This window comes from Dipodomys spectabilis, unplaced genomic scaffold (genome assembly GCF_019054845.1).
Source record: "Dipodomys spectabilis isolate Male_0828 unplaced genomic scaffold, ASM1905484v1 ptg000096l, whole genome shotgun sequence".
NCBI classification, from domain to species: Eukaryota; Metazoa; Chordata; class Mammalia; order Rodentia; family Heteromyidae; genus Dipodomys; species Dipodomys spectabilis.
The window spans coordinates 32,580,698-32,594,504 of NW_024870773.1; the positions used below are offsets into that span (position 1 = coordinate 32,580,698).

Here is a 13,807-nt window from a genome sequence, read left to right on the forward strand (position 1 = left end):
TTCCAACATATTGTCTTGTGAGTATCACTGTGGGATTGGTTTACCCTTTTTTCTTTGTCTCACAATTTTGTTGTTCCCCTTCCCTTCCCTGATTCAGATTAAATGTATGTACAACATACAAGGTACCAAAATCAAATACAGTGACAACAGGGGATAAACCAGGGGCAGGAGTGGGGGAAAAGAAAGCAAAAAGAAATAACTTCACATAGTACATTTTAAAAAAATGACAAAGAAAAACCTTTTGCTTCCATATCTTGGAGTTCATTTCATTTAGCATAATCTTAATGATCATATGTACATAGCTATTAAGCTACTGTGATCTTCTCCTAGGACTATCCTAGACATATACTAATTATTACAAATGTGGGAAACCATAGGACCTATGTTTCTTTGAGTCTGGTTTACTTCACTTAATATGATTTTTCCAAGTCTTTCCATTTCCTTACAAATGGAGCAATGTCCTTCTTTCTGTTTGGAGCATAGAATTCCATTGTGTATATATACCAAATTTTCTTGATACATTCATCTACTAAGGGCATTTGGATTGGTTCCATATCTTAGATATAGTAAGTAATGCTGCAATGAACATGGTCATGCTGGTAGCTTTAGTAGCTTTGTTTGTGGTCATTTGGGTAAATGCCCAGAAGTGAGATTGCTGTGGCATAGGGAATCTCTGGGAGGTTCTGAGGAACCTCCACATTGCTTTCCAATGAAATGAGTTGAATTTTACATTCACACAACAGTGTAGTAGCATTCCCTTTTAGCCACATACTCTCCAGCAACTGTTGTTATTATTAGATTTCTTGATAATGACCATTCTAGTGGAATCTCAATGTTGTTTTGATTTGCATTTCTTTTGTGGACAGAGATATTGAGCATTTCTTCATGTGTCTATTTGTCATTCTTATTTCCTCTTCAAAGAAAATGTCTTTAGCCCACTTATTAATGGGGTGGTTGTTTCTTTGAGGATTTGTTTTTGGGGAATTTAATTTTTGAGTTCTAAGGATATTTTAGATCTGAGGCCCTTGTCTGTTGTATAGCTAGTGAAGATCTCCCAATCTGTGGGCTTTATATTTGTCTTGCTAGCTATGTCCCTTGCCATGCAGAAGCTCTACAGTTTAATGCAATCCCATTTGTCCAACCTGTGATTTGTTGTGTTTCTGGGTCTCTATTAAGAAAGTTTCAACCTGTGCCAAGGATCCTTGGTGTTTCTCCTATCCTTTCTGTAATATTTTCAGGGTTTCCGCTTTTAGCTCGAGGACTTTGTTCCATTTGGAATTGATTCTGGTGCAGAGTGATATATAAGGATTTAGTTTTCTACAAGTGTTTAACCAATCAGCAGAAAATATTTTAAACCAATGTATCTGATAAAAGATTTTTAGTTGGGATATACAGAAGACTATTAAAAGTAAAAATTAAAAATAATACAATTTGAAAGGAACTTAAAGAGATGTTTCTCAAAAAAAAGCTATACAGTTGATTTACTAGCACATGAAAAGCATGTGCTCAACCTCATCTGGATTGTGCAGACAAAAACCTCTGTGGTGTAACACTTCAAATAGTGGGATGCCAGTGAAATGGACAATGGTATGGACAATTTGGAAAACACATCAACACTGGCATTTCCTCAAAGCTTCACAGATACATTACTCAATCACTCCCCTTACATGTCCACAGCAGAATTAGTAGCAAAATCCCGAAGTAGAAAATAACAAAAAGATCCATCAGCTGATGAATATAAATATACATAAATATATAGTATATGCTTGCAATGGGTTATGACTCAGCCTTAAGAAATTAAGTAGATATACTTCCTGCTACCAACATTATCATTGTAAACATTATTCCAAGTAAATAAAGTCCAAAAAAAGCTAGATCACAGATTGAGTGATTCCATTTATATGAATTTCCAAACTATGCATCGAGGACAGGAGACTGGTAGCCTCCAAAGCTGACCAAGAAAAGGACTAGCTGATAGTTAAAAGATTCTGGACTTCATTTTAGGACAATAAAAATATTTTTAGATTAAAGTGATAACCATATAACTCAGAAAATCCTAAAAACTGATGTGTTGTATTCTGATTATGTTCATGCTTTCATTTATACCTTAAGGGTGTTACCCAATAAAAACTGACTTTGTCATAATAATTTGAGATCATCTCATGATGCATGGCTTAGCTTTGTATCATTTGCTAGAATGTAAGACAAGAAAAAAAAGGTTTCCCTTCTCAGAGAAATGGTATAATTTTTTCACTGAAATCAGGTTCATAAAATATTAAATCCTTATTTCACTGCTCATAGAAGTTATATTTCCTTCATTTAAAGATTTTTGTTCCAAAAGAGATTATAACTACCTCATGTATCAGCATGTTAACTGAAAGCTCTTTTTCCAGTTTACTTTCTTTTAGATGTTCATCGATATTACACTCTCGATTTTTATTTTCATTTTCCTTCACCTTCTCTTTGGCCATTTTAGGGTGTTCCTTAAACCTGCAGAGTTATAGAATCAGTATGTGATGTTTGATAAAGAGTAAGTATTTACTAATTTTAAACAGATATTATATTTTGTCACAAACAATTTCAATTTTTTCAATTGTAAATTATTATTACATACTTTAACATGATTACAAAATAATGTAAACAATGTTGAAATTTTTATGATATATATGATATGTATGTATGACGTGTGATATGGTATGTATGACAGAAAATTTTATGTTATATATGACAGAGAAAGAGTACATAGTATAACTATATAAAGAATCATTTTAAGTATTAATGTCCATTTGCTATGTTACCATGAAACATTTCCTTATTAAAGATTGGCTATAATCTAAGGATTAATACTTTAAGTGAATAAGTATGGTATACTTATAAGTAAATAAGGATGATATGCATATTTAAGTGTGTTTATAACATCCTAAAATGCACTTTGCGACTGGTTCACTTTTATACAAGCTACTCACACACAAGATGGGATTCAGGAAGTACATTATCTAAGGCCAGTCTGGGAAGAAAGTTAATGACACCTAATCCAAGCTAGATGTGGGTTTCTCATCTATAATCCCAGCTATGTAGAAAGCATCAATAGGAGATCACAGAAGATGAGATACAAAAAAATTCCTAAAAACAGAAATGGCTGGAAGTATGGATGAAGTGTTAGAGCATTTGTCCAGCAAATGTGAACCCTTCTAGTCCAGCCTCTAACTTAAATCCACTTGCAGCTTTGCCTCCCACATAGCTATGATTACAGTCATGTGGCATCACAGCCAGCACTATAGTTTTTAACATCATAAAAGAGAAAACAGTATACTGTGGCATTTAAAAAAAAGAACTGTAATTCTGTCATGAGTTTCTGATCTAAATTCTAAAATAGAATTAACTATTGGTTATAAAATGACTTTATATTTAGCACTTCATAAAACTATTCAATATTTAAACTACTATTAATATTTAAGATATTAAATATTAAGATCTTACTCTTTTTCTAATTCTTCTATTTTCTTCTTCTTTTGAATCAAAGCAATTTCCAACTTCTGTACTGACTCAATAAGTTTCTTTACTAGTTCATCTTCAGTCTTTGAAAGAGTACAAAAATAAATTTCCAAAAATTATAGACAATCACTTTCCTTCTTAGAAATATAATTTATGAGTTTGGGTAACATATATTAAGAAAAGTTAATAAGATGGTTATTTGACATCAATGCTCAAATGAGCTCAAACTGACTTACACACTCATAAACATTACCTTTTATGGAATTTTAGTTGCAGAAAAGTGTTTACTCCTTTATTTATTTAATGTATAGGTAATAAACTCATCATGCATGATTCTACAGATAACTGATTTCAGACTTTTAGTGTGGATTCTTGATTGTTGTCATTTTTACAGTATTATCATGCTGACCAACATGTTTTGTCTTTTTCACAAGCATCAGATTATGTATTTTGTTCCTTTATTTTTCTTAAACTAATTTTCTAGGAAGATATAACATCTAAAAAGTGATATGCGGGGCTGGGAAGGTGGCTCAGTAGTAGAGTGTTTCCCTCGCATGCATGAGGCCCTGGATTCAATTCCTCAGCACCACAGAAAAACCCAGAAGTGGCACTGTGGCTCCTGGCATTGTCATTTATAGAACACTATCAACATAGGCTCATGTTATATATTTGCAAAGTTTGGTAATAAAACAGGAATGATTTATAAATATATGTATATAAAAATCAGTTTTCTTGCTATTTTATCCATGACGAAACAGTCCAAACAAATATTCAAATTCCCCTAATAAGTATGTATATTTTATGTAAAATGAAATTACATTACTCTAGCTATTGTGTCATAAAGAAATTAGGTAATGAAAGCATGGTTCTAGTAATTGAGCACCAAGCATGAGTAAAATCCATGCCAAGCTAGAGCACAAGTTCCTATCTTCAAACCCCAGTACTGGAAGAAAATCAAGAACAGAAAATCAAATAGGAAAAAACAGTTAGGAGTAAAACTACTTCATTAGTTCAATATAGTGTTCGCAAAGCAAATTTATGATACCTATTACCCCCCAAAAAATATGAATAGTAGAGAAATAGCTTTGTTTGGTAAATAATAGTATAGTATCCATTGTACATTCAATAAATTGGCATCCTGAATTCTAGTGCAATCTCCTCTGAGTTTGGAATGTGTATGTCTTCAAAAAAAAGAGCCTGCAATTTTAAAAGCACTAAGTACTCCTGAAGGTCTTTTCAGACAAGCACCATTTTCAAATACTTATTGGTAACTCTTTCTTTTATACATCTATTTTGGGGAATGTTTAAATATTGCCTAAATATTCAGTCGATGGAGAATATGAAGTCACTAAAGGCTTAGATTAAAAGGTAGAATCACGATTTTAGATCAACTATGTAATATCTTGAGATATTTTTTTTTTTGGTCCGGTTGTGGGGCCTGAACTCTGGGCCTGGGCACTGTCCCTCAGTTCTTCAGCTCAAGGCTAGCACAGCGCCACATCCGGCTTTTTTCATTTTGCTTATGTGGTGCTGAGGAATCGAACCAGGGCCTCAGGCATGCAAGGCAAGCGCTCTACCACTGAGCCATCTTCCCAGCCCATCTTGAGATATTTTTAAACTAAGTGTTATCAGAGCACCATTATTGCCAATAGTTAAAAAGTGACTTGTGGGGGAGGGAAAGAGAAAAATGAGGGAAAGGAAACAAGTTTGACAAAAAAAAAAAATGTACTTTTTACCTTACTGTAACTTCTGTACATCTACATAAGTCACATAATTTCTTTAAAGACAGTAAGACTTGTACTACTAATAGCCAGTACTATTGATAGAAATACACAAAATGTTTGTGACTTTGCAAATTGTCTAAGTATTCCTATTACAGTACTTCTAGGGGGGGAAAACTGTTCTTTTCAGGATGAAAAGAATTAACAATAAACTTACTTACCAAATTCCTACCCAACAGTTTTTTCTGTAGCTCTTCAAGTTTCATTGCTAGCTTTTTAATTATATCTTCTAACATGCAATATTCATGTTTAAACCTAGAGGTATTTTAATAAATAATTATTATCACAGATGAATTCTTAAAATGTTATGAACACCAAAAATTAAAAAGAAATAAATAAGTCTTGGTCTAGGAAATTTGTTTAACAGGAGCCTAGCAGAGAACTTCCCAAACATGCAAAAAAAAATAGGCCTATTCAGATACAAGAAGCTTTTAGAACCCCAAATAGACCAGACCAGAACAGGACATCCCACCATCACATTATAATCATCCCACCGTCACATTATAATCCACACAGGATCAATTCAGACCAAGGAAAAGATCCTTAAAGCTGTCAAGGAGAAAAGATCAATCACCTATAAAGGAAAAACAATTAGAATCACCTCAGCTTTCTCAGCAGAGACAATCAAAGCAAGAAGAGCCTGGAATGATATATTCCATACCCTAAAGACAAACAACTATCAACCAAGAATACTGTACCCAGCTAAACTCTCCTTCATAACCGAAGGTCAAATAAAAACCTTCCATAACAAAGAAAAATAAAACAATACATCTCCACCAAACCAACCCTACAAAAGATACTTAAAGATGTCCTACACATACAAAACCAACAAGGCCACAATAAAGGCCAAGAAAAAACACCCAAATTGAGAATCCAAGAACTATAGGAAAAACCCAGTTGCCACAGCCCGCAAGAACGTGGATAAAATGGCAGGAACTCCCAAATACCTCTCAGTCCTATCTCTCAACATTAACGGACTTAACTCTCCAATTAAGTGACATAGACTGTCTAGTTGGATTAAAAAGCAAGATTCTTCTATCTGCTGCCTTCAGGAGTCAGACCTTAACCATAAAAACAAACACATTTTGAAAGTGAAAGGCTGGAACAAAAACTACCAAGAAAATGGCCTCCATAAACAGGCAGGAGTTGCAATCCTAATATCAGATAAAATAAACTTCAAATTAAAATTAGTGAGAAGAGATAAAGAAGGTGGCTACATACTAATTAAGGGATCTCTCCTTCAGGAGAATATTACAATTCTAAATATCTATTTGCCAAACAACAGAGCACCCAAATTTATCCAAGAAACACTACTTTCTCTCAAATCTCACATAGATCCAAAGACATTAATTGTTGGGGACTTTAACAAACCACTATCCCCACTAGATAGATCAACTCGGCAAAAACTCAACCGAGAAACTGCAGATATAAACAACTGCATAGAACAACTAAATTTAACAGACATCTACCGAATATTTCACCCAGCAGCATCAGAATACACTTTTTACTCAGCAGCACATGGAACATTTTCCAAAATAGACCACATTTTAGGTCCAATTTGTCCAAATTCAGAAACATTGAAGTTATACCTTGCATTCTCTCATTCTCTCAGACCACAAGGGAATAAAATTAGAACTCAACACCAAAAGCCACCAAAGAAAGTCCAGTATCACATGGAGGCTGAATAACACACTGTTGAATCACCAGCAGGTCATGAAAGAGATTAGAAATGAAATTCAAATGGTCATGATATTCAACAAAAATGAACACACAAATTACCAGCTCCTCTGGGACACAGCAAAGGCAGTACTCAGAGGCAAGTTTATAGCTCTGAGTTTCTACATCAACAAATTGGATAGATCTGAAACCAACAATTTAATGAGACACCTGAGCCTCCTTGAAAAAGAGCAGCAAGATAAACCCCAATCCAGTATATGGAAAGAAATAATTAAAATTAAATCAGAATTGAATGAATTAGAATCCAAAAAAACCATAGTAAGAATGAACAAAACAAAGAGTTGGTTCTTCAAAAAAAATTAACAAAATTGACAGACTATTAGCAAATCTAATCAGAAAAAGAAAAGAACACACCCAAATAAATAAATTCAGAGATGAGAATGGAAACATCACCACAGAAACAACCAAGATTCAGAATATTATAGGGGAATACTTCTCAAAACTTTATGCTAATAAGTTTGAGGACTTGGCAGAAATGGACCTTTTCCTAGCAAATATCGACATGCCAAAGCTAAACCAAAATGAGTTAAACCACCTTAACAGGCCTATCAACCATTGACATAGAAGTAGCAATAAGAGACCTCCCATCTAAGAAAAGCCCAGTACCAGATGGTTTTACAGTGGAATTCTACAAGACCTTCAAAGCAGAGCTCACACCAATACTCCTCCAACTCTTCAATGAAATTGAAAGTTCACTATCGAACTCTTTCTATGAAACCATCCCAAAACCAGGCAGGGATTCATCAAAGAAAGGGAGCTATGCACCCATTTCTTTGATGAACATCGATGCAAAACTTCTCAACAAAATTTTGGCCAACTGACTTCAACAATTCATCCAAAAAATCATATACCATAATCAAACAGGAATCAATTCAGGGATGAAAAACTGTTTCAATATATGCAAATCAATTAATATAATTCATCACATCAACAAGAGCAAGGCTAAGAACCACATGGTTATCTCAATAGATGCAAAAAAAGCATTTGACAAGATCCAACACCCCTTTATGATGAAGGTTCTGGAAAAATTAGAAATCCATGGAACATTCCTCAATAAAGGCTGTATATGACACACCTACAATCAGCATTATACTCAATGGTGAAAAACTAAAGCCATTTCCTCTTAACTCAGGAACGAGACAAGGATGCCCACTCTCTCCACTTCTCTTTAATCTAGTATTAGAATGCCTAGCTACAGCAATAAGACAAGATGCAAACATAAAGGGGATCCAAATAGGGAAAGATGAAGTAAAACTCTCCCTCTTTGCAGATGACATGATCTTGTATTTAAAGAATCCCATGGACTCCACTCCCAAATTACTCAAGCTGATTCAAAACTTTGGCAAAGTAGCAGGGTATAAAATTAACCCTCAAAAAATCAATGGCTTTTCTGTATGCCAACAATGAGAAAAGTGTGGCTGAAATTAGACAAGCAAATCCATTCGTAACAGCCTCAGAAAAAATAAAATACCTAGGAATTAACTTAACCAAAGAAGCGAAGGACCTCTATGATGAAAACTTTAAAAACTTGAAAAAGGAAATCAAAACAGAACTTAGAAAATGGCAAAACCTCCCATGCTCCTGGATTGGAAGTATCAATGAAATTGGAAGTATCATGAAAATGGCAATACTTCCCAAAGCTATCTACAAATTCAATGTGATACCTATCAATATTCCAACCTCATTCTTCAAGGAAATAGAAGAGGCAATCCAAAAATTCATATGGAACAATAAAAAACCCCGAATAGCTAAAACGATCCTCAACGGAAAGAACGGTGCTGGAGGGATATCAATACCAAATTTCAAACTCTACTACAAAGCCATAGTAATCAAAACAGCTTGGTACTGGCACAAGAACAGACCTCAGGACCAGTGGAATAGAACTGAAAACCCAGAAATGAACCTACAGATCTATAGCCATCTAATCGTTGATAAGGGAACTAAAAAAAAAAATAGAATGGAAGAAAGACAGCCTCTTCAGTAAATGGTGCTGGTAAAATTGGTTAACTACTTGGAGAAAACTAAAGCTATAGCCTTATATATCACCCTGCACCAGAATCAACTCCAAATGGATCAAAGACATCAGAGTTAAAACAGACACTCTGAAAACATTACAGGATGGAATAGGAGAAACACTAGGTCTCCTCGGCACAGGCTGAAATTTTCTTAACAGAGACCCAGAAACACAACAAATCAAAGAAAGGTTGGACAAATGGGATTGCATAAAATTGCAGAGCTTCTGCATGGCAAAGGACATAGCTAGCAAGATCAATAGAAAGCCCACAGATTGGGAGAAGATCTTCACTAGCCATACAACAGACAATGGTCTCATATCAAATAATACTTAGAACTCAAAAAATTAAATCCCCCAAAAACAAATCCTCAAATAAATAAGTGGGCTAAAGACATAAAGAGAAACTTCTCTGAAGAGGAAAGAAGGATGGTCAATAGACACATGAGGAAATGCTCAACCTTTCTAGCCATAAAAGAAATGCAAATCAAAACAACATTGAGATACCACCTCACCCTAGTTAGAATGGCTATAATCAAGAACTCTAATAACAACAGATGCTGGAGGGGGTGTGAACAGAAGGGAACCTTACTGCATTGTTGGCGGGAGTGTAAACTTGTTCAATCACTTTGGAAAACAGTATGGAGGTTCCTCAAAAGACTCCACATATTGCTCCTCTATGACCCACCAATCCCACTTTTGGGCATTTACCCAAAGGAAAACAAAAAAGATCATACTAAAGCTACCAGCACAACTATGTTTATTATAGCATTATTTACCATAGCTAAGATATGGAACCAACCCAGATGTCCCTCAGTAGATGAATGGATCATGAAAATGTGGTATATATATATACAATGGAATTCTATGCCTCTGTCAGAAAGAATGACATTTCCCCATTTGTTAGGAAATGGAAAGACTTGGAAAAAATTATATTAAGTGAAGTAAGCCAGGCCCAAAGAAACATAGGCCCCACAGTTTCCCTTATTTGCAATAACTAGTATATGTCTGAGACAAGCAGAAATGGTTGGATAAGTTGATGTTAGGCGAAATGAACCTCAAGATATGTATTCAAATGTTTTTTTTTCTTTCATGTGATTGTTTCTAACATATTTATAAGATTATTTCTTTTTTGCTTTGTATGTCCCTCGCCCATGGTATAACCCCTGCTTTCACTGTATTTGATGTTGGTATAATTTTTGGAGGGGAAGGGAAAAAACAACTTGTTTAAATAGGAATACACGTGGACCCATTGCAACAATGAAATGTACAAGTCGGTATGTTGAAAAATGAACTTTACAACTTTGGGGGGGGAATGAGGGGTGGGGAAGGTGAGGAGATGGGAAGGGATAGGAAGGGGAAACAAAGGAGGAGGCAAAAATGCTTGATAAGAAATGTACTCATTATCTTGCCCATGTAATTGTAACTCCTCTGTACGGCATTTTCACAATAAAAAAAAAAAAAACAAGGAAAGAAAGAAATAAGTCTGCTAAAATTTGAAAAATAGACAATTCAGAGTTTTTTACTCTTCAAACTATGTTTTGTTGATAATATGCCAAATTTAGAGACAGTGTGTAAATTTATGCATTTTTCTTTGGAGTGCTAGAAATTGAACCCAGCACTCTAGAGATAGTTCAAGTCAAAGATAGAGTGCATGACTTGCACTCTCACTGAACTATATTCCAAATTATTTATTTCACATTATATGACCCTAAAATGCTGCTAGAACTTCATACAGAATACCATAACTAATCCAAATATCATAGTACAATGCTTAATTACTTTATTAATATTCATTAATGTTGCTTAAAACTATACTTTTGTAGGTGATTGTGCATCATCTCAGAACTTTGTACAGCCTCTTTGTCTTGAGCCTCTTCTTCTTGCAACTAAAAGAAAGAAATCTTTACTGATAACCTAGTATCAATTTGACCACCAATTATTTTCAGGCCAAATGTCCTACAACACATCTATCTCCCATTCATCTGCATATTGCTTTGAGAATCTGGCCATTAACTGTGTTGTTCATCACAAAATAGAGAATCAAGTGAGAACTTGTTCAGTGCAGAAAAGGCTGACAAACTAAAGTCAGCCTCCATCAGAAAGAATGACACCACCCCATTTGTTAGGAAATGTAAAGACTTGGAAAACATTATATTAAGTGAAGTAAACCAGGCCCAAAGAAACCTAGGTCCTATGGTTTCCCTTATTTGCAATAACTAGTATATATGTCTGGGACAAGCAGAAAAGGTCAGATAAGATGATGTTAAGCGAAATGAACTCCAAGATAAGGACACAAGTGGTTTTTTTCTTTCTTGCTATTGTTTCTAACATATTTATAAGGTACCATGTGATTTTTTTTGTTGCTTTGTATATCCCTCCCCCACGGTATAACCTGTTTTCACTGTATTTGATGTTGGTATAATTTGGAGAGGGGAAGGGAAAAAACAAATTGTTTAAATAGGGATACAGGTGGACGCATGCAACAATGAGAACAATGAGATGTACACGACACTATGTTGAAAAATGAACTTTATAATTTAGGTGGAGGGGGGAGTGTAGTTGAGGAGGTGAGAGGGAAGGGATGGTAGGGGAAAAAGAAAGGAGGAGGCAACAATGCTTGATAAGAAATGTACTCATTACTTTGCTCATGTAACTGTAACCCTCTGTACAGTATTATCACAATAAAAAAACATAAAAATAAAAATAAATAGTCAGTGAGCGTCAATGGAGTCAGAAAACGTTTCATGAAAAGTAAACTGTGGGCCGGGCACTGATGGCTCACGCCTTAAGCCTAGCTCCTCAGGAGGCTGAGGATTGCAGTTCAAAGCCAGCCCAGACAGGAAAGGCCAGGAGACACTGCACTGATCTCCAATAAACCACCAGGAACCAGAAGTGGTGCTGTGGCTCAAGTGGTAGAGCGCTCGCCTTGAGCTGAAGAGCTAAGAGACAGCACCCAGGCCCAGAGTTCAAGCCCTATGACCAGAAAAAAAAAAAAAAGGTAAATGGTGAGCCAGTAAGGCCAAGGAATCAAAGTTGAGAAGTCAAAAACAACAGTACAATGAACTAAAACTGAGTTAGTTAAATCAGTCCAATTAACTCAAAAGGTAAAATTTATTAGCAGAAAATAAAATTCCAAGCCAGGTGCCAGTGGTTTATGCCTATAATCCTAGCTACTGAGGAGGCTGAGATCTGAGGATTGTGGTTCAAACCCAGGCCAGGCAGGAAAGTCCGTGAGTTCTATGACTGACAACAACAACAAAAAAGTTCACAAAGCACAGTACATATGCCTTATTCACTGATTTATTACAAGTGTCTGGCCAAGTGCAGTCAAAAGTAAATAAAAATAAAATAAATTCCCAAAATCAATATTAAATTCCTGCCCATACTGAGTAAATACCGAGAAGTTGTCATCATGAGTTGTGTTGAAAGTATTTTGGGATCTACTGAATGTTTCTTTGCACTGATTTTTGTTGTACTGTCTCCCCAAAAACAACTGGTGCCCCAAAATCAAAGTAAAAGGTATGACAATCCTCTTAAGGTAAGGCACACAAATAACATGAAAAATTTAGTTCTGTTGAAAGATTAATGTGTTTGGGGGAAGATGGGCATCATTATAGAAAAAATAAATCAAACACCCAAAATACAGTACTGAACGTTACCCATCCAAAGACTATCTTAAGGTAGTCTTAAGAATTGCAAGTTTTGTACAATGATAAAGTTCCTAAACAAAATATTTTTAAGACCTTTTCCACACTGATACATAATAAAATTAGAACTGTTAATTCTTGAAAATCAATTTACCTGTTTGAAATGATAGTTTATCCTGCTAATTTCTATATATAGCATCTTAGCATACATTGCAAGTTGCCCTATTTCTTCTGCATCATTATGATTTCCTTTTTCTCTTAGCACTGTCTCAGTGTTTCCAAAATATTGATCAGCATTGTCTTTCTTCAAATCTTCTTGTTGCAATAGAATTCTACAATACAAATTTAGTTACTTTGGTCATCAGATTGCTTATAATGCTATTTATTATACTAAAGAATTCTCTCTTTTCCTCAGACTTTTCTGGGTTTTTTCTGTTTTTAATTTCTCACTTAAAATTCTTCCAATGCTCATGAATACTATGAAGTTAATAATGAAAGAACAGTCTGCCCCCTTAGCACAGTAGACAGCACATCACTCTCATAATAATGAAAGAACATTTTGTTGACTAAGGTGGTAAGTTTATATAAAGTGCAACTTTGGTAAATATAGAAAAAGCATTCAATATTTCATCAATCCTAGAAGCCGAAAAATATATTTACCACTCAAGTTAATTAGCCTAAAGTAAAACAGGTAATGTAACTAATCTTTTCAAAGTTATTGTTACAAAAGCTTGTATATTAACTTGAGATAAAAATTATCATCAAGGGGCTGGGAAGGTGGCTCAGTGGTAGAGTGCTTGCCTTGCATGCCTGAGGCCCTGGGTTCGATTCCTCAGACCACATAAGCAAAAAGAAAAAAGCTGGAAGTAGCGCTGTGGCTCAAGTGGTAGAGCGCTAGCCTTGAGCTGAAGAGCTGAGGGACAGCACCCAGGCCCAGAGTTCAGGCCTCACGACCGGACCAAAAAAAAAAAATTATCATCAAGACATTACAGGCACAGTTAAAAGATTTATAGTGTATTTGTCCTCTATAATGCATCTACTGATTTATACTACACAATACCACTTAAAGATGGTTTTGACACAAGAATTACCATATTATTAAAATCAAGATTAGAAGGAAGAGTGTAAAATAT

The 13,807-nt window shown here is 35.0% G+C and overlaps 1 protein-coding gene and 1 long non-coding RNA gene across 2 annotated transcripts in view; both read right to left on the reverse strand.

Annotated features, from left to right (window-relative positions):
- Window positions 1-3,482: 3,482 nt before the first annotated feature.
- On the reverse strand, window positions 3,483-10,984 carry LOC122113161. The gene is made up of 3 exons (XR_006148393.1): window positions 10,843-10,984; window positions 5,438-5,531; window positions 3,483-3,578 (listed from the first exon to the last, which is right to left on the reverse strand). It is a non-coding gene; the product is annotated as an uncharacterized LOC122113161 (long non-coding RNA).
- Window positions 10,985-12,819: 1,835 nt separating this feature from the next.
- Potea (POTE ankyrin domain family member A) overlaps window positions 12,820-13,807 on the reverse strand; it is a 35,840-nt gene continuing 34,852 nt past the window's right edge. The window contains exon 10 of the mRNA XM_042685904.1: window positions 12,820-13,006. Within this exon, the coding sequence (XP_042541838.1) occupies window positions 12,820-13,006 (187 nt within the window). The remainder of the gene's footprint in view (window positions 13,007-13,807) is intronic.